This window comes from Amblyomma maculatum, chromosome 1, assembly GCF_055883805.1.
Source record: "Amblyomma maculatum isolate TAMU_Amacu chromosome 1, ASM5588380v1, whole genome shotgun sequence".
Taxonomy (NCBI): domain Eukaryota; kingdom Metazoa; phylum Arthropoda; class Arachnida; order Ixodida; family Ixodidae; genus Amblyomma; species Amblyomma maculatum.
In genome coordinates, this window is record NC_139344.1 from 453284583 (window position 1) to 453311456 (window position 26874).

Genomic DNA, 26874 nt, shown 5'->3' on the forward strand with positions numbered 1-26874 from the left:
TGGTTCCTGTAGTAGATGGCACAATTAAAATAACAAATTCTCGTCTGATCCAAGATCAATTGAAAGCTGCAACCACTCGATACCTGCAGATTTCGGAGGTGCGAGCATTGCACTTATTTTGCCTCACTGCCTGTGAAGGCGTTTATTCCAGATCAGCTTGCATGCGTGAAAGGTATAATCCGCAGGTATAAAGGTATAATTCCTCCACTATACACCAGCAGAAATTCTAGATGACCTTCATGAGGCCGATATTGGAGTCCTTTCAGTTTACCGCTGTAGCAGAGAGGCTGGAAGCTCAAGCGTGCCGAATCAGTCATTGCAACGTTTGCAGGGTCCTCTCGTCCATGCGAAATTAAAGTTTGGCCAATAATATACTGTGTTGACCCTCTGCATCCACGTCCGTTACAATGTAAAAATTGCTGGCGTTTTGAGCGCAGTGCCAAAGCTTGCAAGTCGGTAACGCGCTGCCGTGTTTGCAGCGGTGATCATGCACCGGATCACTGCAAGTCTGAGACTATCAACTGCTGCCTTTGCCAATGCAGTCACACAGCTGATGATCCCATTTGTCAAAAGAAGGCCGATGAGCAGACTGTCTTAGATATCATTCAACGTGAGAGGTGTTCGTCCGTAGATGCTTATGCCCTAGAAGCAAAAAGACAGAGCGCATACGCCAATATTGTCGGCACCTCAACTCCCGATGTTGAGGGAAGTACAACAAAATCAGTTGTTGCTGCAGTAGAGATGGCTGTTGCTGCGGTACTTGATCGCTTGATTAATACGTTCAGCTATGCTTTGCAACACATCATTTCCGCGCAGGCTGCTTCACCGACTATAGGTACTCTAACCCCGTCTACCTGCACTAATACCTATACAACAATAGATGATATTCAGCCTAACACCGCTTTTTCCTCCGCGCATGTGGATGTAAACGATACTGATCCAATCTCGATTTCTAACGCATGTCAGTCAGATGTTGAGATGTTGTTGTTGTTGTGCCCTCAGTAAATGGATGGCCTGCCCATCTGAGAAGCACCACGCTTCCTCCTCTTCTAATAATTCGGATCATCCGCATGTGAAGTCTAAGAAAGCTTCTCAAAGAATTACAAAGAAATCGGATGTGTTGAAAGAGGCTGTTGCTGCCTCATGTTTAAACCAAGAATCATGGCGGGAATCTCTGTACTCCAGGGAAGTTGTTGCTCTATCTTATCATCTTTCCACGACCTACAGCAGCCTATTCTTAAACTAACCCCTGATATTGTGACGAACAAGAACTGAGCGATTGTGCTGAGGGACGACGACGTTGAAGTGCGTGTGCGGTTAACTGTGCGCCAGATGAGGATGGAGTCATTAATGACGCAGAGATGGTGGAATCAGATGTAAGAATTCTAAAATGGTGTGGGTCTCCCATGTCCAACCCTCCTTCCCTGTGGTCCCAACGAAAATCAAAGAAACATCAGCATGGATCAAAGCCAAAGAATATATTTTGGGGCAGGCAGTTGCAGCTGCCCAAATTTCGCAATCATATGGGTACTAAAAGTTAGCCAGTGGAACTGTCGATCAATTCTAATAGCTTCAACAGATTTAGTCCACTAATCCACATATAATTATTTTGCAAGAAACTTGTCTAATAGCCGGCAAGCAATTCCATTTACAAAATTATCATCCATTCCGACACATAACTGCCAAAAAAGAGAGGGTTTAATTATATTTGTATCTATAAAATTCTGTCACAGGGCTCAAATTTATTTCCAGCTATCTTCTCTAGATTGTAAGTTATTGGCTCTAGGCTTTGAAATTCCAGGACGCTGTCCGTTTTCCTTAGTGAAAGTTTATTTCCCTAGCGGTGTACAAGATACAAAACCACTAGATCTGCAATTAACTGTCGGAACTCAGTTCTGCTGGCTGGTGATTTTAATTCGCATCATGGATGGGGCTACAAGACAGATAGTTGTGACAACCGTCTTGTGGATTGGGTAATACATAATAACTTTTCCTGTAGAAATTCGGGCTCGGCCACTTTCATACGAAAACACACTCAATCTGTGTTAGATTTAACTTTTACCTCTCCCAGCCTGTCTGTCAAAAATTGGTCGACACTTGATTGTGGCACCTCTAGTGACCACATACCGATTGCTTTTAATGTTAATTGCCCCGTAACTCTAGCGACTTCTCTGTTGAAGGTATTTATTAACTATAATAATTTTCACTTAACGTGACTCTCTAATCTAGAACCAGTGACTAATACGGATGAAGAACAAAAATAAAAACGCTTATGATCGGTGATTGAGGATTGCCGTAAGAAGTCTGAGATCTTGGTACAGAGTTCAAAGAGGAATGTTTCAGCTGTTTGGTGGAATTTTGATTGTTCTCGGGATTACAGACGTAGAAAGGAGGCATGGAAGAAGCTTCTCTCCAATCAGTGCCCGAAAAACTGGCATGATTATTATGTTCATCGCAGCTACTTTTAAAAGCAGAACTGCAAAAGCGAAGAAAGAGTTTGACGTTAGGCATTTCGATTTCCTTTCTAAATCTGGCAACCAAAGGCTCTATTCGTTTTTTTTTTTACACCTGCATAACAAAATCTGCATTCTCTTATCTTGACTCCCTATGAAGCCATAGACACAACTGAAACAATTTCCAAATGACTGGAGAAGCGTTTTTCGTCTGTACTTCCTTCATGCTCGATATCTGTGCCAATGGATCCAGTTAATAATGATCCTCAAATTACCGTTTCTGAGCTTTCTCCTATAGTGATGAGATTAACAGCCGCTGCTCCCGGTCCTGATAACGTAACTTAAAAAATGATAAAGATCCTTTTCGAAGAGCCACCTGACACTTTATTAGAGCTAGTAAATGTGGAAGTGAGGAATCGATTTCAAGAATTAGATCTAGAAGACAGAGAGCCCGAAGAGATGTGGACTGATGTTCGTGATATAATACAAGAAGTTGCTACTAAGGTAGTTCCAAAGCAAAAGAAATGCAAGAAAGCAAACTGGTTATCTGAAGAGGCTTTGCAAATAGCTGAGGAAAGGAGGATGGCAAAAGTTATGGGGGAAAGATAAAGATACAAGGCTCTCAATGCGGATTTTCAGAAAATAGCAAGGAGAGATAAGAATGCCTTCCTGAACATACAGTACCAAGCAGTTGAGGACAACAGCCAATTAAGGAACACAAGAGCTCTTTATAAGACAATCAAAGATATCAAAGGAAGCTTCAGTGCTAAGCTGGGCGTGATAAAGGACAAACGAGGCAAGGACTTCACTGAACCCTCAGAGATAAAGAAGAGGTGGCAGGAATACACAGAAGAACTGTACAAGAAGGACCCGGAGGTGCAAACCCAACATAAGACGAGCAAGGTGATGTTGAAAATCCTCCAAGGTAGGCTGCAGCAGTATGTGGATCGGGATCTTCCGGACGTGCAAGCTGGGTTTTGCAAGGGCAGAGGAACTAGAGACCAAATTGCTAACCTTCGCTGGATCATGGAAAAAGCAAGAGTTCCAGAAACCCACTACTTCTTCTTTATTGATTATGCGAAAGCGTTTGACTGCGTAGATCACAGCAGATTGTGCAAAGCTCTCCAAGAGATGGGAGTTCAAATTCACCTCATCTGTCTCCTCAGGAACCTGTATGAAGGGCAAGAGGCCGCAGTCAGAACTGGGCATGGTCTTACTGATTGGTTTCCGATCGAGAAAGGAGTGAGGCAAGGCTGCATACTGTCGCCCTGCCTATTTAACCTATATGCAGAGTGCATCATGAGGAAGGCCGGTCTGGACGAGTCTTCAGCTGGAGTGAAGATTGCTGGAAAACGTATCAACAACCTTAAATAAGCGGATGATACCACTTTAATGGCAGAAAGTGAAGTGGAACTCAAGAGACTTTTGACGCGCGTACAAGAAGAGAGTGAGAAGTTTGGGCTTAAACTGAACATTAAGAAGACAACGATCATGGCGTCTTGCCCTATCAAGTCCTGGAGCATCAATGGACAAGTGGAAGCTGTGACAGATTTTCTGTTCTTGGGCTCCAAGATTACCCTGGAAGGAGACTGCAGCCATGAAATTAGGAGACGCCTGCTTCTGGGAAAGAGAGCAATGGTTAGCCTTGACCGCCTAGTCAAGAGCAGAGACATTAGTCTGCCAACCAAGATCCGTATAACTCGTGCTATGGTCTTTCCAGTTGTGATGTAAGGATGCGAGTGTTGGACTGTGAAAAAGGCTGACCGCCGAAGAATTGACGCGTTTAAATTGTAGTGCTGGCGAAGACTCTTGAGAGTTCCTTGGACTGCCACAAGATCAAATCAGTCGATATTGTCGACCAGAAACCCTGACTGCTCATTGGAGGGTCAAATTCTGAAGTTAAAGCTCAGCTACTTTGGTCATCTGATGAGAAGAGAGGAGTCGCTGGAGAAAGATTTGATGTTGGGAAAGGTTGAGGGTCGCCGGAGAAGGGGTAGGCAGCGAACGCGATTGTTAGATGGTATCCTCGAGGTACTGCAGATGAAGTTATGTGATGTTAGAAAGATAGTGAGAGACCGGAAAGCGTGGCGTGACATGGTCCATAGGGTCACGAAGAGTCGGACACGACTGAACGACTGAACTGACTGACTGACTGAAATTATCACCCCAAACATGCTTGGATACACCCGGAATGGAAACTTGCCAAAGTGATTCCTTTACTTGGGAAAAATCGCGGTGCCTTTTCCATAGATAGTAGACCAATTTCATTACATCAAACACTGTAAAATTAACTGAAAGAGTCACACTTATACGTAATTCAGACTTCGTAAGCCAAGAAAATATCCTCAGCCCTTGCCAGATTGGTTTCCGTCAAAAGTGTTCCATCTGGAGTGCGCATGCTGACCTCGAGAGTCGAGTTTTTTAGCGCGGCGCAAAAAATGCACGCGGCCTTGATAACGCTAGATATAGCCAAAGCCTATTAGCGTGTTGAAAATAGCATTCTATTGCAAAAATTAAATCATTTCAGTTTCCATATTATTTAGTAGCGTGGATATCTGCATTCCTTCAAAACCGAGAGTGGACGTTTTTCTGTGCCTTAAATGGCGTTCATTCTGGCAGATACAAGCAAGCCGGGGGAGTTCCGCAAGGAGCAGTCCTCTCACCTGTGCTCCTCAATATACTACTCAGCTCAATTCCAGTTAATCACGACGGTCGCACTTATGTATATGCAGATTATATCGCGTTTTCTGCGACTGCATCGGATATTCAGTCCAGTATCTCCGCTTGCAAACGTACTTAAACTCTGCTGAGAATTGGTTGTGTGGCTTGCGTCTCACATTAAATGTGAACAAGAGAGCATTTCTTGTTTTCAATATAAAAAAAATCCTGTAAGTCTGTCTGTAATGTATCAGCAACAAATAATTCATCAGGTTAGATTATTAAAGTATTTAGGAGCCACTTATGATGATAATCCTTCATGGCAGCCCCATATTAACCATATAGCTACGAAAGGTGCTCGGGCCATGGGCATGTTGCGCCGAAGTAGTCATCGCCGGTTTGGAATTCGGAGAGATGTGCTTTTAATGGTTTATGTTATGTATGTGCGTCCAATTTTATAGTTGTTTTCTGGTTCAGCAGCTAATAAAATTCGCACGCTTGTTCTCTTGGAGCGAGAAACGCTTCGGTTGTGTCATGGACTTCCAAATTTGTGCTCTGCCTTGAAGTGCAGATTCCTCTGATATGTAGATTAACATTTTTGACTGTTCAGACGTACCTAAGGATATGAATCAGAGTCTCATCGATTGTCTATTTTTTGCTGCCAACAGACCTTCTTTTTCTGTTTCCATTGGCCTTAATTTCACGCCCCACAGGTAGTTATGGTCCGAAATTTGCTAGGGCTTTTAAATGTTTCCCTTCCTAGTATTCCTCCCATGCAAACCAGCGGGTCGTCTGTTGAAACTGTCTTTGACGATATCTTCCCGAACTATGCTAAAGGCTTAACGTCCGTTATTCTAAACGGTTTATTAGAAGAGCATTTAAGAAGCCTTTCTGCTAGCTTAGCAATAGCAACCGACGCATCTCAGTGTAATGAAAAGGCAGGTTTAGGTATATATTGTCCACATTATGAATGGTCTTCTTCTGTGCGTCTGTCGAACTTCACCCCAATTTTTTAAGCGGAGTTTCTGGCGGTGGTACTCGCTTTACGGAAACTTGGCTCCTCTTTTTCTAAAGTGGCTGTAATTTCCGACTCTCTGCCTTTGTGTTCATTACTGCCTTCGTCAGTGGATTCTGCAATTGTATCCATGATTTCTCGACATTTGAAACGCGTACATATGGTATGGGTACCAGGCCATTTAAATGAATATGCTGATAGCTTGGCAAAAGAGTCCCTCAATGACCCCGTATTATATATTCTTTCGACGACATATCACCGCAGCGAGGTTTCGGAGAAACACTTTATTAAACATGCAAACTGGACATCTTTTAAGATCTGGTGGCTACCTGCATCTAAAATATTCCTGGAGTAGGAAATTATGTCACTCACAGCCACTTATATTTCTCTAAAAAGGCTGCGATGCCGTATTCCACCTCCAAATTTCTATCTTCATAGGTCTGGTTTGACACTTTCTTCAGCCTGCGCATTTTGTGGTGAACAGGAATCATTAGATCACTTTTTATGGTTTTAACCGCCGCTTCACTATGTTGAGAAGACAGTTGATGGAAAGGCCATTGAACAGCTTGGCCTCAGCTTGGCTCCTGGTAAGGCTATCGAAATGACGAGGAATGGCGCACTCCTGACGATTATCACATATGTGCTTTTTATGTCATCGTGTGGCACATATACCTCCCGCCACTGCCGTACCGCAAGCCGTTGGTACACAGCACTCCACTTCTTCAACAATCGGCACAACTATTACCCTCCAGGCCCATATGCATCGCATTTTACGCCTCAAGCTCCAGACCAAGTCCCTCCTGCACCGACACGAAGCAGCTCACCGACCCCGCAATCCCGTCGCTGCCGCTCTCCTGATCCCCGCCGCAGCTCGTCGCCTTCTTACACCGGACACTTCGCGGGAAACTAGGAAATGCAGCTCCCGGAGGTGACGCTGCATTCTCGATCCGGACTGCAAATCTTCTACCGACCTCTGCTCTACCAAGTTACTTGATCATTTCTGTGGATAGTGTCTCAGTTCCTGCTGTTATTGGCACTGGTGCCCAGATATCTTATGAGCTCCTCTTTTCGCCTGAAGAAACTAATGACCCCAGCCGCGACTTCCACCGCTCGCGTAGCCGACGGCAGTTGTGCTGCTGTAGCCGGCGTGTGTACTGCTCGTGTCAGTATTCGCGATCACCATACTTCTGTTATTTTCACCATTCTGCGCAGCTGTCCTCAAAACGTAATTCTTGGGCTCGACTTTTTTATCTGCTCATTCCGCCCTCATTGACTGTTCTGCTCGTCTTCTGCGCCTCGACCTGCCTATCTGCTCTGAGGACCTATCAAGTCCACATTGCCTTCGCTCCGCCACTTTCTGTCGCCTGCCACCGGAAGCTGCCGTCTTAGTTCCTTTGGTGCCTTATCCAGCCGCTCCTGACGGGGACTATCTTGCCTGCCCCGTCACCGATGTCGTTCTGCAGCGTAATGTTGCTCTTCCCCATCTCATCGTCCATATGTCCATCAAAATCAAGCCACTCTGCCGGTCCTGAACTTCAGTTTATCGTCACAGGCTCTCCCCGAATGCACTGCACTTGCTGAACTGTCCTCGCTGAGCGAATGCACCGTCTCTGCTCTCCCGCACGAGTCTCCGTCGGAAGTTCTTAGTGCCCCCGTCCAGCCCAGCTCCAGTTCTGGTATTATTTCTGGGATGATTGCGGCTATCTACCACACGATCTCGCACAATCTGCGCAAGCTTCTGCTCACGTACAGCGACATATTCGATACTGGTCACCATCCACTGAGTCAGACTACAGCCGTTACTGATCGCATAGATACCGGTTACGCCAGTCCTTCCACCAGCGCCTATACCGTGTGTCCCATTCAGAACGTCAGGTAATACAAATCAAGGTTTGTAAGGTGCTGGCCAATGACTGCATCGAATCTTCGAATAGCTCACGGGCATCTCCTATGGTTCTCGTCAAAACGACAGACAACACATGGCGTTTTTGCGTTGATTATCACCGCCTCAGCAAGATAACAAAAAAAGATGTCTATCCTCTTTTTTGAATAGACGATTCCCTTGGCTGCTTACACGGTGCAAAATATTTTTCATCGATAGACCTACGTTCGGGCTACCGGCAGACTACCGTCGACGAACGCAACCGAGAGAAAACAGCGTTCATCCCACCTGATGGCCTCTACCAGTTCAAGGTGATGCCATTCGGCCATTTTAATGCTCCCGCGACCTTCAAACGGATGATGGACTCGTTGCTACAGGGTTTTAGGTAGACGATCTGTCTTTATTATTTACACGATGTTATTGTTTTTTCGTCCACTTTCTTAAGTCACCTGGACCGTCTTTCTACAATTCTAGCAATTTTCTACCAAGCTGGTCTTCAGCTCAACGCCAAGAAATGCCGCTTCGGTCACCGCGAAATTAGGATTCTTGGCCACATGGCTAATGCTAAAGGCGTCCATCCCGACCCAAACAAAGTCCGCACCGTCAGTTCCTTCCCAGTTCCTAGTTCTGCGCTGGGCGTCCGAAGGTTCATCGGTTTATGCTCCTATTTTCGCCGGTTTGTGCACAACTTTGCCTTCATCGCCCGTCCTCACACGAACCTGTTGAAAAAGGACGTGCCCTTCTGCTGGGGCCCATGCTAGGCGGACGCTTTCTCATCACTTATTGCCGCACTCACCACACCACCAGTCCTGGCCCAATTCTGCCCATCCGCTCCGACAGACCTTAGAGATGACTTCCAGCAGGATAAAAAAGCAGCTATTGGCATATATATAATCCCAGACTCTTGATTGGAGTTTTTCATTTCAGGTCCCATGATTATACGCCTATTTTTGCCGCTGAGTTTCTGGCCATTGAGTTCGCCTTAACAAGGATTCCTAGTAATATATATCCAAGGCTATTTTGCTTTGTGAGTTTATCCATATTGGCAGCGTTTGAAAATTCGAGGGATACTCTGTTCGTGCATGTCCTTTCTTTTTTTATTCCCCCTCATATCACGGAAGTACGTTTTCACTGGGTCCCTGGCCACTGTGGCATTACATCTGATGACAGGGCAGACTTTTTAGCGAAGTCCACTCTTGGTGGACCTCTTGTTCCGTACAAACCTAATACCGTCTACTTTAGCACGATTTCAAAATTTTCAACGTCTCCGTTACCTGAGTCACGAGCCTCAATCCTTTCTGCAGCGGATTACCAACACCAGAAATGACTTTGGCGTTAACGTATGTGCAGTTCGAGGCAATGGGAAGTGCCTATGGCCCTATTGCGCCACAGAATACCGCAACTAAATCTATATTTATGTCGTTTGGTTCTATACGTTACTAACCGTTGTGAGTCTTGTGGAGAAATTGAATCCATAGATATGAAATTTACTTAGCGACCCCCCTTCTTGTAACCGTTCCAGTTCTCCTCTCCTTCGGCGCAAGCGTCACGGGATACGTCTTGAAACCAGTGTGCAAATCTATTCATGGTTTGTTTGCGGGGTTTAACGTCCCAAAGCGACTCAGGCTATGAGAAACGCCGTAGTGGAGGACTCCGGAAATTTCGACCACCTGGGGTTATTTAACATGCACTGACATCGCACTGCACACGGGCACCTTGCTTTTCGCCTCCATCGAAAAGCGGCCGCAGAGACCGGGATTCGATCCTGATTACATTAGTTCCTCAGGCAGATTCCTATGCTAGATGAGATTCCATTGCTTTTTCTTTTTGTTTATTTTTCCAAATTCTAGTTAATCACCTCTAAATCTAAATACACCGCTCCTTGACCGTATATATTTAGTATCTGCGATGTACCCTGGCCAATCCCCCGCCGTGGGTGTGTGCCATTTTGACTGAGGCCATCATCATCATCATCATCGCCGAAACAATGGAGGGTGCAATGACTGCCTGCAACAGGTACAATCTCCGGTGGCAGGCTAGCTCCCGCCTCAAGCAGCGGTGACCTACTAGTTCCAGCCCCGTAGGGCCAGGAGCAGCCACCCTCTCGCCGCCGGCGGGCGGGACCGAGCCCGAGTATCTGTCACACTTGTTCTGTTAATAAAGGTCAACTCCGGGGGTTTTTCCATCATTCTGTGTTTTTGGTTGAATTACATTCCTCGGCACGTCCTGACTCGAACACAAAAAACCGTTTTTCGAAATTCCGATTAGAAGTATTTTTAAAAAGAAAAGACAGCAAATCGAAACCGAAACTGCTTTCACGGCCAGAAACGACGTTCCAGGTGACGAAATGGTGACGTCACACTCAGTATTAGAGAAACACTCGTACGTGCGTTGGATGGTGAAAATAAAGTATGGAAATCATGAAGCATTGCATAAAATGTCTGAGGTAGTTCAATATAAGCCTCACAGTTTTATAATCTTGCGGGAAGTGGACAGTAACGCCGGTATACTGTTTGTGACGTCAGAAACTCAGTGTTGCCGGCAGAAATAGTCTCAACTTAAAGGGCCCATGAAAAGCTTGAAGCCGTGCTTAAGAAAGGCGCACGAGCGGTCGGCGTGCCTTCGCTAGTCAGCAAAGCGCAAAAAAAATTTAGGCTAACATCTTTAATAGCGCAGATATTCCATGTTAAAAATGACGCTCCTCCTCTCCCGTCACTGTAGCCCTCAACTCATACACGCCGATGCGCCGGCCAAAAAAAAAGAAAATGTCCGGGCCGACGCCCCGCCCATACCGTGACGCCACCGTCTCTCGGTTTGTTTACTTCCGGTAGTGCTCCGATTTCTTCGTTTCTTCCCCTTCGTGTTTTCGGCGGTTCGCGCACGACCGGCTTCGCGTGTCGGTCGCCATGGATCGCATGGATCCCGAGCTCGTAGCGAGGCTGCGTGAAGCCGCTGCCGAGCTGGACTTTGATCCATACGATTATACTCCGTTTCGTGATCCGCTAGACAGCGACGACAGCAGCACGCCATCGACTGGCCCTTCTGAACCACCCGCTGGCAACGGAGACGACGGCCTACCATGGTGCGTTCCGTGGCGCACGCGCCACTGCACATAAGTTATTACAACTTTCTTATTTCACGAAATGCCGTTTCGTGTTTGCTTCGCGGCCTTTTCACATTTTACTTATGCGCAGGTGCCGCTGCGGCCGCTGCGAAAGCATGCCCACACCTGAAGAAGATGTGTGCTGCCGCAACGTGCCGGAGGTGCTGGTGGTGTGCCAGCAGGACGGCGGCTGCATTACGATCCACCCAGCGTTCCAAAGCGTGCGCCTAACGCCCGAAGTCCTTCGGGCTGTGCACATTGCACTAGAGGAGGAGGGAGCGAACATCGATGGAGACGGAGATGTAAACAAGTAGGTAGTGCGGAAGCGTCAGGTGACAGATTCGCATTATTATTTTTTTTTTTGTGTGTATGATCCGTTTACTGTAAAGCGTGGTATTTTCAGGCAGCACCGCTTCATAGCCTATCGCTTGTTTACCAAGTGGATTTGGGGCAGGCTGGGCGAAAGCAACAGGGTGGTCCTGCCAGCCTGCGTCGTTTGCCGGGTTCGGCGTGAATTTCCGTCGGCGAGCTACGTGGGATTCAGGCACCCTCCCCTTTAATCTCAGGTGATTGTCGCTTCACTGCATGCTGTATTCTAAACTTTATCACGTGTGCAGGCGCACTGCTTCGAGTGGTGCATGGAAGTGCGTTTATTTTTAAGGTGGAAAAATAGAGAATGCTATTTTATGAACGCCAAGTTATGCACTGCGTCAAGTGTCTGTTTTGTGGCACTGTTTAAGAACAGACATCTCATTCCTCTAAAGTGCCAGAACTTGTAGATATCTAAGCAAGAAAGGTGTAGAACTATTAGTGAAAAATAAAGCCTGGGAAGAAAATTCAAATCCTAGTAAAAAAAAAAAAATACACATCCAAGAACAATCCAGAATGGAGGACAATGCTGAGCATCGCCAAGTCTGCTTGAGCACATGCTTCCAAGCATCTACCATAAACATTCATTTATTTGGAATGGAATTTTATAGAAAAAAAAATTAAAATCGAAACACAGAATGCTTGTGCCGAGGCAGCACAAGCATTCTGTGTTTTGATTGATACCGAGTGTGTGAGTGCTCAATACTGACACAATGAAATGAGTGCTTGAAGGTTTGTTTATTGATACTCCTAGCCGTGAATACATGACAACAGATCGCAGAATGCATCCATTCCAGCAGTGGAGTAATACAGGTGAACCACAGATCAAACTACAACTCTTGTTCCTGCATTTGCTGATCTGAATTATTAATTTGAATTTATTTAGTCTAATACGCTTGCAGAGTGTTACATTTCTTATCTCCAAGCTGCAGTAATAGCTGGTCCCTTTCAGGTGTGTTTGCCAAAGTGTAGGAGCAGCACTGCATATTTTCAAAACGTTGTGCAGGTTCAACCGTCCTTGAACCAAATTTCATGAGCGTTAGGCATTGGCCGCAGTCACAGTTGCTGCTGCCACTTCGATCTTGGCTCGCTTGCACTCTTGCTCAGCTTTTTGGCAATGGGCTAGTCTGGCTTCTCTTTGTTCAATGGTCTCGGCAGGCTGTCTGGCACGGTTGCAACCTCCGTCTATAGTGAGGTGGCGTATGTGCATGGTGTATTTCCGTAAGTTTAATGAAGGAGAAGGAGTAGATGAAACATTAAGACGATGATCATTGTAGCGCATGAAAATGTCTTGCAATTAGAAATTGATGGAGGCGATGTTTACTGTACAGTGCGAGAGTGTGTTGTAGTTTTAATACGAGGTGTGATAGGTTGTGGCAATAGCATAGTGCTCTCATGTCTAAGCTATAAAGATGACATTGTTTGCTGCACAGCGTGAGAGTTCAAAGTCAACATTGCATTCACTTTGAGGTTTGTGCACGGGAGAAGTAGAGCGAATGCTCTAAAAGCCTTATTTTAGCTTTCTCGGCTATCACCAGCTGTCATGCCTAGACATAATCCCCTATTTCTTGATTATCAGCTGTATCTAACTGTGCATTACATCGCTCTCCTTTCACAGTGAATATATGTACACAAATTCTGCCAGCTAAGGTAGCCACTGCTTCTCATTTTGTGGCCTGTACCGCAGGAATCACTTAGTTGGGCTGGGAGACCTTGTCATTGCCTATTCTAATATTTATCCCTCTGGCATTTTATAGAGCGAGGAGCTTCTTTCATAATTCATTCATTTGGCACTGTTGATAAGGCTGTTTTTAACTTGTTCTCTTGCAATTTCTGGGGCCTGAACTTTGTCGACAGCTGGCTTGTTATCTTGCTTCCTTGAGATCTGTGAATGTGTTTCTAGTTTTTACTGTCGCTTTTCTATCCGCATATCTCCTCTTCTGTGGCTTCTTTTCATGGTCGCTTTTTCCAGTGTTGGTGTTTACATTTTATTCATCTGTGCAGGATAGTCAAAGGAAAACGAAAGGCAATATAGAACAGAGCACCAGATAGAAGGAGCAGAACTGAAGAATTTACAGCTTTGAAGAAAAAGACCACGATGAAATTTGCAAGGAGAGAAGAAGGGAGCACTTATCCAAGGGGAAGAGGTCACCTGCCTTGGGGCAGAGCATTCCGACCAGTTACATGGGTGTGTGATGGTGGGCTGTCGGCTTTGACGGTTCCATGCGGCCTCCACTGGCTTCTGCTTTGGTTATGTGGGCTGAGGCATTCGCCATCTACGGTACGAGCAATGCACTTTGCAACACACTCTCATGCTGTGCAGTAAGCATCAGTCTCTTCATCAAGTTCAAACTACAACATACTGTTCAGCTGTGCGGCAAACATTGCGATCTTCATGAAGTACCATCTGCACCACTCCTTCATTTAACCTGGGTAAATATGGCATACACGTGCGCCATCTGGATGAGTGCGGCCGAGGTTTGCTAGCGTAATGTCGGACTAATTTAAGCAGTGTGACATAATTCGCAGTGCTTTCACATTACTGCACCTAAGCAGAATTGAGTGCACTCGTGCAATTTCTTTTGGAGGGGGGGGGGTGGGGGGAGGAGCAGTTCTTTTCACTGCACTAGAGTATGCAGGTTGTGCCACAAATTTTTCTCAAAGTTGGCAAATCCCATGAATTCTTGCAGCTCATTGACCTTTTTGTAATTTTTGTAATTTTTTAGCATATGTAATACCTTTCCTGCAGTTCTGGTCTGTTTTATATTGTCACAAACCCCGCCTTAACGATTAACAGAGGCGCGGGATCCACTTTACGGTTACCCGTCGTCCCTCTATGAGGTTTGAGAACACAGTTAAAAGTTAGGCCGGTCAACCAGTGAAGTGCGTGTGTTGGTGTGTGATCAAGGAATAAATTTATGCGTCACTTTTTTAACACACAATGGGAACATATATAGGTAGTAGTCCAAATTACACTGCATAAAAAAAATTAATAAAACACCAGTACATGATAGTAATAAAAAACTACTCAAAAAATGACGAGAGAAAAAACCGACAATGAACAAACGCTGCGATAAAGAAGATTATAAAATAACAAAGCAAGTATTCCAGAGATAGTAAGTAAGGGCGAGAGTTACACAAAAACACAGCGTAAAATACTAAGCCAGGTCAAGGTTTAAACAAAGGCAAAAAGAATATTCAATTAACCGACAGTCCGTAGCAAAGCCGATTCTCACAGCCTTCTTATCTAATGAGGTATCGTAATCGCAGAGTTGGCCGGTAGCGGCGGCCGTACAGGGAGTGGGGACAAGTTGGTCGTGGGCTCGGTGAAAAAAACAAGACACTTTCCTGGAGCAAGCAGCCACGAGAGTAAACGTTCTTGTATAGCAGGCCATCACATAGGCATAGGCAAAACTGGCTGTTCGAGGTTGGGTCTTGAGCAGTAGCTAAGAACGACTACAGATGCTGATCGGTGTGTTCCTCGGTTCAAAAGGTAAGAGTATTTGGAAATCTCTGAGATAAAGCAGTGACGTAATGATCAAAGTTGTCCGCATCGCATTCCGTTGTGGCAGGTGGTAACCAGGAGAGGCAGTCTCCATCTGCGTGCCGTCGGCCACTTTTGTATGAAATGCTGTTGTATTCTTGCAAGCGAAGTGCCCAGCGGGCTAGGTGACTAGACGGATCACAGAGATTGAGTAGCCAGCATAGGGAATGGTGATCGGTTACTACTACGAAAGGCTCTCCGTACAAGTAGCAGCGAAACCGCTGCACGGCGAAAACAACCGCGAGACATTCCTGCTCGGTGATGGTGTAGTTGGGCTCAGTCTTGCTTAGAGTCCGACTGGCGTAAGCAATCACATGTTCACAGTCGTCATAACGCTAAACGAGGACAGCACTGAGGCCTATGCTACTTGCGTCCGTGTGCACTGAAGTTGGAGCAGAAGGGTTGAAATGCCGTAAGATAGGATGTGATGTTAGGAGGAACCTCAGTTGTCGGAAAGGATGAGTCGCATTACCTCACCGACTTGAACTTGTGCAGTGTGCAAAATGGCTCCATTCTGCACAGCTAGTACACTTTGCGCTGTAGCCTGGCGAGTCACAGCGATCATCCCCTGCCAGGTCTGTTGTTGTCCCTACAAGCTCACTAGCAAGTTCTGCTTGCCTTTGCTGAAAAAGCTGCAAAGAAGGAGATGTTCAATTTAGAGGCTACAAACTTGCAGTCATGTGGTTGCCTTAATGCATATTAGGATGAGGGGGGCAGGTTTCAAATGCTGCATTGCTTTTCACTTTTCTCACAGCACATTTACTAAAAAAAAAATATTGCAAAAATTATGCCTTCAGTACTAGAGCATGCAGCTGGTCTATTAAACATGTAGCCAAAGGCAACAGAGATGTGCAGTAGCAGGTGCATTGCACTGCAATGCCTCCGCTTTTGCATATATGCTGCATTTTATATGTTTTATATGTTGCATTGTAGCTTCAAGTTGTCATGAAAGGATGCGACATCTAGTTATCGAGTTAATGACATATACTGTGACTTGAATGTTGTATGAAAGATATCCTTATTGTCAAACCTCACTTCTGGCAGGTAGCAAGTATGCCCGTTAGTAGTTGTAGTAGGTCCTCTCTGTGATGCCTTGCACCCCAATGGATTGCAGGAACCGAAGAACTGAAGCTATACCGCAGCCAGAGAACAAGATGCCTGCAGCCAGGAGGACATTTCTTGCTGCTTTTCCTTCAACCAGTGGTAGGCTTTTCCAGAGGAAAGAATGCTGCAGTGAGCATGTCCCCTTCACAGTCACAAGGCTTCCCGCTATGCTAAAGTAAAGGGTTCTTGTTTGCCCGCACATTGTTCAGGTCTCAAGAAGCTGCCGCAGGCAACCCTCGAACACAAGGAATTTTCGCTCTTTGTAGAGGGGTTCCTCAATCGCTGACTGGGCCGTTTCATCCTGATGGTCGCTGAAAAAGAAGTGCAGTGATGTCAGCGATTGGTGCCATGTGATTGTTAATATTATGAACTAATACGTAGCAGCCGTGGATGTTCATCTCGGAATGTCTTGGCTGTAAAATGTGCTAAATAAAGCTGCTGTCAAAGTTTATAGTAGGTATGCATTTTTTTTTTCATTCTATCAACAGGGAACAGAAAAATGCCATGGAAAATTAGGTACACTTTAGGGCTACGCAACTTATATTTTTTTCACAACAGAATCAAATATCCTTGTGCATCTTAGTGACTTGTTCAAATATTTGTGCAAAATTAAACTTCAAAGTGCATGTGATGGCTCCGTAGTAGCTCTAAAGACAGCACTAATGTACACTAGGCAGACACAGCATGACCATATTATGTAAGGAAAAATTGCCCTTTTGCTACCTGACGCAACTGTGAATATCCTAACACCATGTCCGAGATTAGTGGTGTGCAAGGTATGTATGAGGCATGGTCTCTATAGACTCATCAAGGCAATATTTGTTGACCCATTGTGAATATTACCACATCCTTAAGAGTTATGAACGCTATCATTCGAATGGACTGTGTCACAGCGAGGGTATATTTGCAGGTTTGAATGAGTGAATATGTGACACATAGGTGACGTATTTCGTCAAGTTTTCTTTTTTATTTTTTTTGCCTAATGAACTGTGCTTAAATGACAAATTTTCTTGCCTGCCATAGCCAGCAAATGCACAAAAGTGGATGAAAGAAGTTCTGTTCTAACGAGCGGCCAGTGATAGCAGCCTGCCACCGACTTCTCTGGTGGCAGGCTTCTCTGTTTGAACCTTGGTGCTGACTAGAGATTTAAGTCCAATAGAGACCTGTGTGCCTGGAAAAATTTCATATATTTAAAATTATTTGCAAGCACCCCATCTATGTTTAATGTAATCAATCATATAGCTCTTTAATACATTTTCACAACACTACAACATCTTTATCAATAATGACTTACCAACAGAATGGCACTCCCACATTGTGTTGCCACAGTATGCGTGCGAGTAGCTGGTGATGCTTCCTGCAGACAGATATTCATAATTATAATGATGGTTGCAGATTTGAAATTTTTCATGCTTTCATTTTCAGGTGCTGTATAGAGTGAACTGCCCGTTACAAAATGCAAACATTGTCAGCTTGCTACACATACACAAATATTCTGAAAGTGGAGAACTGATATGACTAAAAAATTTGCACAGACAAGCTGTAGTTTGTGGAGTTTCAAGAGCCCTGAAAAATTTGGAGGCATGTTAGCAGCACAAACAAAAGACACAGTGCAGGACAGTCGACTAATACACTGTTCCATGAACCAATCCAGAAGCTCATTATTTTTGAACGTCGGGTCTCCCATGTTAATCCAGTTAATATATGTGCTCCGAGTTTCTTTTTTTGGCGTGCCAGTGCACACTAAAGCCTTGCATCATCCACTAAACAAAATTAACTATTTGAACTCCAAAATAATCTCATCTATACAGGAAGAGCTACATTTTAATTGCTTCCAGAAGGTGCCTCAAGCGATGACCGAGCTTGTGCATGGAAGCAGACATAACATTTGCACTAATTTGCATAGCTTACTTACTTGGGCAATAGAGCCATCATATGCAATATAATACAAAGCTGTTCAGTATAGTTGAAAATTAAGCATGTACATATGTCAAAAGATTTGCATCATCCACTGGACAAAATGAACTATCCAAAATATTCTCACCTCTACAGGAAGAGCTGTGGTATTTGGATCACCTCCGGTATGTGTCTGAAGCAATGGTTGAACACGTAACTAACTGAATGAAAGCATAATGACATAGCAACAGTTGTGCTAGTTTATATAGCTTCTAGCAATAGAGCCATCATATATGTGTGCAACATATTCCAAAGTTATATATGTGGCCTAAATATACATAAATATAAATATAAAAGTATATATACATTGTTATTAATACCATGATAACAGTACTAACCTGTCCAGAGGAAACCTGTGTAGTGCTGAGGTCTTTCGGCCTTCCTGGCGATGATGGTTTGCCATGCTAGGAAAAGAAAGGAAATTTGTGCGTAATCAACATTGTGTTAATGGCAGTTTTATTATTCTGCACATGAATGAGAATGAAAGGAGACAACAGTCTGCAAGTGCAAGGTCATAGGGGATACCTTTTTTTTTATCTATATACCACATGTTATTTTTCCTTCCACTTGGTATTTAATTATCTTTCTGCCTAAAATCGTTACAGGACTAATTCTGATCAATATCAACCACAAAAGTATTTAAAAAAAACCTACATTTACCTTGGACTCGACTGTTGGCTCCTTTCATTAATTGTATCATAACGAGCCAATTTCCCCTTCAATTTTCCGCTTCATGAATGAGAAAGACATGCATATACAGGTGTTATAAGGCAAAGATCAAGAGTAGACTAAACGCACTGTAAAATAAGCATATCTTTAGGTGGATGGGGGTTGGGGGAGGGGGGGATGCAGTTGGCCTGTATTGTTATTAGTGTGCTGGTATTTTTTTATTACAAGTCAGGCTTGGTTTATGGGGTTCAACGCCCCAAATTCGACTCAGACGAGGCGCCGCACAGCACTGAGTGACATCGCACAGCACATGTACAGGTGCGCACGTAAGTAAACAGAGCAGCTAGGCTTTTTCAGTCAAATTAAAAGAACGCCTTCCTCACTGGAGATCAGGAAATATTTGTCCGTGAAAGGGCACTTGCGTCTACTACCGGTCCACGCATACCACGACTACCAGTTTCAAATATGCACCGAGTGAAAAATGAAGAAAAAGCGTGCTCCGTTTACTTTTGTCCGCACCGGTACGCGGGCACCTTGCTTGCGCTTCCGTCGAAAAGCGGCCGCTGTGCCTTGGGCACAGCAGTCGACCACCCTAACCCACTGCACCACCCAGGCAAATTATACTGCGAGATCGCGTACACGTTAGTGTATGTTAATTCATGGTTCCATGTGCGCAGGTCGCCTTATCTTTTTTTTTTTTTTTTTGCTTTATCCGCGCGCCGCAGGGCGAGAGCTCCCTTTCATACATTTTCAGCGCCTTAACTTGTTGTGGTCCTCTCGCAAGAGCGGTTTGCGCGCAAGGATTCTGCGCCTGCAAAACTTGCGCTAGGCTTCATGCACTTTCATGCGAGACTCCGAGCCATGCTACGCGTGTTTCCACAATAACTCGCAACCCAGAAAACTTACCATTCCAGGGAGAAACTGCGTCGGCAAAGCGTCGGACTTGAGGCGTTGACGTCTCACGTTGAGGCCAGTTTGCTGCGCCAAACTGGGATTATACTGGTATGCGTCACGGGAAAAGTGGCGGCCACAAACTCTGAGCTCCTGGCGCTTGTCCGACGATGACAGCCCGACGCGTTGGAGCCAGCTTTCCCGCGTGACACCTTGCTTTGCAGGGACACGATGTCGCATTATAACATCTTTCCTGTCCTCGGCTTTACAGCCAATTACACAGCAATGGTGGTCCATTGCAGACCAGAAAAAACGCAGCAGCAGTTGGGATCGCGAGATTTCAAGACTGACAACCGGGCAACACGTGCTTTTGCGAGCAGACGGATCTCTCTCGGCCGGAAGTGTTCCGCTTCTATCAAGATGCGCGCAGAATTCTTACCGTTCTTTAATGTACAATAATAACTAACGAATAACATAGTACTTTCAGGAAGAATAGTGCTAATTTTAAAATCTATAATTGCAAAAAGTACACGTGACGTCATATGGCCATGGCCAATGATAACGCTAACCCCAATGACGTCGCATGGGCTGGGCGGCTGAAAACGCACGGTGGTGTGTCGCCCAAATCGGCTGCGAGCGGCAATTTTCCAAAATTATTTGTAAATTACAGCTAACACGCAGAGCTTTTTGAATGTGATCTCGATGCTCACTAAGACCACCTCTAAACACATGTAGCATCAAAATGCGGCCGTAAATGGCGTTTCAGGGGCCCTTTAAGCCATGAAAACAGCATATTTTAAAGTCGTGTTGCGCGCGAACGGATTATCGTACGGCGCCCAAATTTTGCAGAATGCGTCAGGACGGAGAGGAGAATCTACAGTAAAAACTTTATTGGAATATTCGAATGTCAAAAAACCCCCGGAGTTGCCCTTTAAGATCCCTAACTTGGAATCTTGATCGGCACTGACACCGCACAGCACACGGACGCCTCTCCATTTCGCCTCTATCAAAACGCAGCTGCTGGTGGCGGTCGGGTTCGAACCCGGGTGCTCCGGAACAGCAGTCGGGAATCAACCAATGACCGCCGGCGGCTACGTTTCCATAGGGGTGAAATGGAGGGGCGTCCGTGTGCTGTGCACTGATCCCCGACTGGTCGAAATTACTTGTCAGCCCTCCTAGGGCTTTCTTTTTCCACTACCACTCCTACCTTCATTTACGGCGCGGTTGTGTCCACAGAACAAGTGTGACAGATTCTGCTTTTTCTTTCTTGTGAACAATTTATTGTTATCATCTTAACAACTGCGCAAACGCGGCGGGGTCCTTAGTCCACCGAACGCAGCCGCAGCGGTCGGGTTCGAACGCGGGTGCTGATGACATGGACACCTGCATGCGCCATACTGAGGGGAGGAGGTTGGAGTGAAAGAAGAGGTTTCATAGTGGATGGCTGCACAAAAAATGGCAGTGGCCTAGCTCGGCTACGCCAGGATATAAGTAGCGTTAGACTACTGCGCAACGAAGGTGCACCGCTGGGCACGCGCCGGCGCCAGTGCATCTGCCGCAGCTATGACGTCACTCCTCTAGAATGCGCAGACCGGCGAGGCGCGCTCTCGGCGCTGGCGCAGCGCGCGACTCCGGCGCGCCAGCTGTGTGCCGTTACTGCTCCTCTCGCATGCCCAGCACTGCTCTCGAAGAGCAACACGAAAACGCTCAAGCTCGGCCTGGTAGCGGACGGAGGGTGGCTGGTCCTGGCCCTGATGGGGCTGGGATAGGTAGGTTAAGAGGGCTCACCAGTGCCAACGTCCATATAAAATACATGGTAACTTTCAGAAGTTCTAGCGTGTCCAAATGCGGTTAAATTTTCATGGGGTTTGTGGCAGCGTTTTCGTCTTTAGAGAATAGAGGAAATGTTGCGGGCAGATTTTATTTTTAAGACTTCATTTTATTTCAAATCAGAGACAAATATTCCTAAAAATTGCGTTTTTAGATATGTCGGTCTTCCTTGTCATCTCATAAAAAAACTAGGCTAAACATCAAAATTTCCTCCGCAACATTTCCTCCCTTTTTCTTTCCTGATTGTTAACCTGCAATTTTTACCCATATCGAACCTATTGTTAGCGTTTTACAGGTTCTGAAAGTTGTGAATGTATTTTCTGCGAGAATTGAAGTTCGCGCCAAATTTAACTATTTGCGTCGTGGCTCCATCTGGTGTCAAACTGTTTAGACAATACTACACTCTACCACCAACCTCTTGTTTGTCAGTGTTAGTGCGCGCATGTTTTTCTCAAAATTTTGACCAACTTGACTTCTTTCTGTCCTTTTTTCTTGCTTGGGCTGTGAAGTGAGATGCCAGGCGCAGACAAGAAGAACCCCTCCCCCGCTGCTCGAGGATATAACATTTTTCGCACCAAAGCATAAGTGACTCACAGGGCCATTTATGTGGGAGAACAGCATTGTTCCCACCCCAACAAAGGTGTGCAGTGGTTCAGGCGACCTATAGTGGGATACAAGTCAAGGCGGGAGCAAACATCCTTGGCACCTATCCATTGTGCATGTAGAAGAGGCGCGACAGGAAAGCAAAGGAGATGAGCCTTTGTTGGCTTTTGTGCCCATGATGTGGGAAGTGGGCTCTTGAGCTCTAATCACCTCGCACCCTTTCTCCAACCTCCCCCTTCACACCTCCGCATGAAAAGCGAACATCCACTCCCCACAGCAAGGGGACAGAATCCTGTCTCCTTCCTTTTCCTGCCTAGCCTCTGCCAGCCTCTGCTGCATTGCCCAGGATCGGCCAGCTGAAAAATCAATCCAGCGAGCCCGATGGTACCTATGGCTTCAATCAGGTTGGAAAGGTCTATACACGCTGACATCTCCCCAAGGCAAGTTGTGAAATAACCATTTCGTTCCTTTTCTTGTCTAGCATCTGCTGTACTGTAGCTCCGACCTCATGAGAACTGGTCGAACCGGTCCGTCGTGTAAATAACATGACCTCAAAGGCGAGTAGCCTGGCAGGCAAAATCATTTAGTTCCACTTCTGAACCGGTTTCGCTAAGTCAAGCATTCGACCACTGCCTTTATTCTCCCATTTAGAGCCGGCTCGGTATGCGCCGCAGCTAGCAGGACCTCCTGCACCACGCTGCAAAATACACAGCGACAAAAAAAAAAATGCAACTCGAAGTAGGGCGCCTACTAAGCCTTCCTTGGAAATCATATGAGGTAAGGAATTTCAGCTTGCAAACCAGTCGGAATTGGTTGGAAGATTTCCTTTTAGGGTTGCTGCCCCGTTTTTGCGTACAAAAGATCATACGCGGGTGGCGTGGCCACCACCCCTCTTTCCTTCTGTTTAGATTGCATTTTTTTTATTTGTACAAAATAAACCAGTAGCAAGAAACCTGTTCTAATACATGATCGTGACAGTGACAAAAGGAAAGGGGAAAGATGCTCTGTAGTCAGGAAGGGTGTCCTAGACGATTTCTCGGCGTTCTTCATTTTTAGTTTTTGCATTCAAAGGTCGCTTGAGTGAGCGTGTCATCTGTGCTTCGACAATGTAATGAGGTTCGCGAATTGGAAGGCCACGGCTTCTTCTTGGGTCCACGAGTTCTGGCAGCAAACAGTGCATATAAAATTTTTTGAGACGTGGCAACATCTCGTCCTCCCAAAACGATTCATGCCTGGAAATCACCTCAATACTCATGCCATTTTTGGTCCAGATTACAAACAAGCACTTCTGACGAAAGCAATATTGAGCTGGCCTTGTACTTGGTACCAATAATTGCTGTTAGTCTTCAGCTGCAATCTTCCGTCCTTGTTTTCGACACAGCAGGTTATTTTTTTGGCGCGAACTCCTTCTAGTGGAGTAATGTCCCTCGCTGAGTACGGACACTTGACTTCGACGAGGATGTCCTCCCCAATGAGTCCGTCAGGGGAAGCGCCAAGAAAGGGGTTTTCCTGGTCAACAAACAGGCAGCACTCTTTTACCACAACGTTGCATTCCTTCTCGATTTGCTTTAGTGCTAAGCACTCGCGGTCCTTTCCGTACCTTATGGCTTCAGATGTGATTTCTTTGTACAGGATATCGCCAACTGTCCGCCCACATCCCGTCGTTGCTTTCATTTTACACACAGCGCCAAACAGTGATGCTGTCAATCTCTTTCGCCTTTCCTGCTTCCATAGAGTGGATCCACTTTGCTTTGACGTTGCTCGCTGCAGGTCTTCAATGTTGTTTGCCGAGAGCGAAAGCGATTTCAGGAAGTTGTCCGAAGCAGTTGCAAAAGCATCGGGCTCCATGTCTGGTAGGCCGTAGTCAGCATCGGCACCAAGATGTAGCTCTTTATCTCTGCGCTGGCAGCGTGGCGTGGTTGACAGCTTCTTTTTCGGTAGCTTTCGCCTTGAATTCCTCTTGGAAACTGATGCCTTCACAAATGATGCTGTACATCTTCCAAGCTGCCCTCCGGAAATCCTGCGCGCTATTTTTTCGTGGTATGTTCCTCGGCAGTTCACCGATAAAGACGCAGCAAGACACCTTGTCTTGTACGATCCTTTCATGGAATAATTAATCCGCTTTCCGCCTGCAAATTTTGCCACAACGGAGTTATAATGCTCGGCAGCATTATTGTCGACGTCCATTATCAGGCTCGCAGCGTTTGCAACCACTCTGCTCATGGCCACACAAATTTCTTCAAATATGCCTTTTTGAAGTATTTCAGGAAATATATTTTCTTCTCCCGCTTTGCCCCCGGAACAGAAGTAACCAGCGCAGTTGGCGTGGTCTCCAAAAACATGATTTGGGCCGTTCTTTATGTCCTTAACAAGGCGCTCTACTTTTTCAGAAAACGATGCATCTTCAGAGCCTCTAACTTTTATTGCTGTTGCAACACCATGCCGCAGGCGCACAGCTGCTTGGAGAACAGAGTTTTTTACCTTCGGGGGAAGCTTTTCCAGCCATTTCTTCTGTGCAATCTCTCTTATCTTTGAGGCATAGTTGCGAAGTATGTGGTTCCTGCACTCAATTTTTTCAACCCGCTGGTTTCCATATGGTGCTGCTGCTATGATAGAGCGGTAAGTGCTCGAATCACCATCAGCAATAAGTTTTGTATACTTGATGCCATGCAGTTCAACGCTTTTCTTGAAGCCTTCAACCACAATAGCTTGCTCCATGCTGGTTGAGCTTCCGTGCCAGTTCTTGTGGCACTGATGCTGTTTCGGGGTGGCATCTTGTGGAGTACGAGCACACATTGCGCACACCTTGTTTTTCACGCCAAGGTACAGGACTTTTCCAGTTCTTTGACCAACGATAGCAGCCTGAAAGAGTAACACCAATATTAGTCACAAAGCTGCCCTGCTGATTGCAGTGCTTATATCTAGAACAGATAGGTACTTCAGCTTATCATGCAAGTTGCGACTCAAGTGTTACTTTTTAATGACCTTTTTCGATCCAAGTTGTACCTATCCCTGTTGTCATAGATGTTCAACATTCTTTTTTCTTAATTGTAATGTGATTATTTGTAAAAAAAAAAGGAAAGTAATATAATCATTCAGGTCCGTGTGTTTGCACGTATACACACGTATACTCAAGCACACATAACATCGCTGGCAGCACTTTTGTATTCACAATTCTAACCATCGCACACTTGCCCTCTTCGTTGACGCTAGACGATGCAAGCGAAACCAGTTTTAGTGCTAGGTTATGGAGGTGTGGGCAGCGATCAAGACAATGGGGCAGTGAAAAAAGGTCAAGCATCTTTTTGCACTAAGTATAAAACATTTCCATGTATAAAATGGAGCGCTTTTTGTTATTATCGTAATTCAATAAATTTGTGCACTCACCACTCCTGACGAAGCGTCATATTTGTTCTTGTAGGATCTTTTTGACCACGCTCCATCTGCGATGACTGCTATCGTGGGTATACCATCACTGTCAATGTCTCCACATTCTCTTGCCAGCCTTGCCTCTTCCGCGCCCGCTTTTTTCATTTCCTCCCAGGCGGCTTCATTGATAATTTGTCCAACGTCGTCTTCTATTTTTGTGTAAGTGTCCGATGACATTCCTGGGATGTTCATGGACGCCAGCAGTTCGTTGAGGTTTGAGAAACCGCAGCCGATTGACACTATTCCACACACTGCTGCCGTGTTTATGTCGCCGCAGCCGCTGGAAGCTTGCGCGTCAGGTGCCGGGTCGGTGTGGATGACATCCTTTCTTCGGCACATTCTGCATACAAGAATCAGCTTACTTTGAAGACCTTGCTTCCTTTCAGACACACAGTCCATATCCGCCAAAGTGCAGTTGAAGGGAACATGAACGGCGGTCTTTTGCAAGCTGGTCAACAGGTGCTGAAGGTTAACAATGCGTCGCCCTTGTATACCAGCATTCGCACTGACGTCCTCTTCTGCAGTGGGTGCGGAACCTCCATTAGCAACATCTTCGTCGGACGACCCTGTTGCGCTCATTACTGAAGATGACCGGGTAATTCCTGACACCTCTACATCTTTGATGAAAGCTTCAACGTCTGCCGGCCTGGGGCTGTGCTTGATGGCTTCTGGTGACGAAGGCTCTTCAGCAGGGTGGGAAAGGTAGCTGCCACAGCGAGAATAGTGCGTTTTGCTCGTAGGTGGGTCATTATCCAGAGCTTGCCTCTTTCTGGTGTTCGCAATCAGTGCACCAGCCCGCTTACGCTTCCCGTACCTGAAATTCTTTGCTGGCATTTTCTGCTGCCTCGTTGCCTTCTGGTATTCAAGTCACTTGATACTAATTCATTGTTCACTAGACTGAAATCACAAGTCGGGCACAGCGTTGCGCGAAAAACTGTCATAAGATTACGATCAAGGATTGAACGAAACACACGTCTTGTTGGTACGAAGGAGCGGAAGATATATGTGTTCGGCGACGTGAACGCTGGCAGGCAACTAGGCAAAGTAAACGGTCATACACTCGCGGACACCTCTCTGTGGCTATGTAACCGAGGCAACGCTGGAAAGGGAAGCAGACAAGATTTTGTGCACTAGGAGTTCCTTTCTTTCCTTTTATCTGGGGGCTGAATACTAGGGTCCCCAACACAATGGATTGTTTTCCAGTAACCAAAGGCTAATATGGGGGAAGGTTCCCTTCACGCGTTTTCAACTCTGTCAAAAGATGATTCACACCTTTCTCTCTCCCTAGTCGAAACCAGCCCTGCTTAGTACTGCCTGCAAAGAATCCTCACCCTACCACTGTAAAGAGTAGTAAACCGGTTTCTTTTA

At 45.7% G+C, this 26874-nt stretch overlaps 2 protein-coding genes and 1 pseudogene across 5 annotated transcripts; 1 reads left to right on the forward strand and 2 right to left on the reverse strand.

Moving 5' to 3' along the window:
• Window positions 1-10586: 10586 nt before the first annotated feature.
• Window positions 10587-16579, forward strand: LOC146209674 (uncharacterized). Of its 4 annotated transcripts, none has more exons than XR_014707133.1 (5): window positions 10587-11090; window positions 11203-11421; window positions 11515-11677; window positions 13485-13913; window positions 16139-16579. XR_014707133.1 is itself a non-coding variant. In XM_084603007.1 (4 exons), exons 1-3 carry the CDS (start codon window positions 10915-10917, stop codon window positions 11669-11671), a joined length of 552 nt encoding a protein of 183 aa, XP_084459133.1. In that variant the 5' UTR covers window positions 10587-10914; the 3' UTR covers window positions 11672-11677; window positions 16139-16579. The 4 variants fall into 4 exon arrangements, 1 of the variants encoding a protein (XP_084459133.1); XR_014707135.1 differs by having other exon boundaries at window positions 13485-13668; XR_014707134.1 differs by having other exon boundaries at window positions 13490-13913.
• A 1030-nt stretch (window positions 16580-17609) lies between these two features.
• On the reverse strand, window positions 17610-20397 carry LOC146209675 (uncharacterized). The gene is made up of 3 exons (XM_084587438.1): window positions 19660-20397; window positions 18423-18488; window positions 17610-18217 (listed from the first exon to the last, which is right to left on the reverse strand). Exons 1-3 carry the CDS (start codon window positions 19939-19941, stop codon window positions 18119-18121), a joined length of 447 nt encoding a protein of 148 aa, XP_084443564.1. The 5' UTR covers window positions 19942-20397; the 3' UTR covers window positions 17610-18118.
• Window positions 20398-22723: 2326 nt separating this feature from the next.
• Window positions 22724-24901, reverse strand: LOC146209676 (uncharacterized; annotated as a pseudogene).
• Window positions 24902-26874: the final 1973 nt, after the last annotated feature.

Excerpts from the sequence above, each read along its gene's own strand:
- LOC146209674 (XM_084603007.1), top strand. The coding sequence starts at position 10,915 with ATGGATCGCATGGATCCCGAGCTCGTAGCGAGGCTGCGTGAAGCCGCT. Across the intron at positions 11,091-11,202 it reads GGAGACGACGGCCTACCATG|GTGCCGCTGCGGCCGCTGCG; the intron begins GTGCGTTCCGTG and ends ACTTATGCGCAG. Across the intron at positions 11,422-11,514 it reads GGAGACGGAGATGTAAACAA|GCAGCACCGCTTCATAGCCT; the intron begins GTAGGTAGTGCG and ends TGGTATTTTCAG.
- LOC146209675 (XM_084587438.1), bottom strand. The coding sequence starts at position 19,941 with ATGGACCACCATTGCTGTGTAATTGGCTGTAAAGCCGAGGACAGGAAA. Across the intron at positions 18,489-19,659 it reads CGCAGTTTCTCCCTGGAATG|CATGGCAAACCATCATCGCC; the intron begins GTAAGTTTTCTG and ends TTCTTTTCCTAG. Across the intron at positions 18,218-18,422 it reads CACAGGTTTCCTCTGGACAG|ACACATACCGGAGGTGATCC; the intron begins GTTAGTACTGTT and ends CCATTGCTTCAG.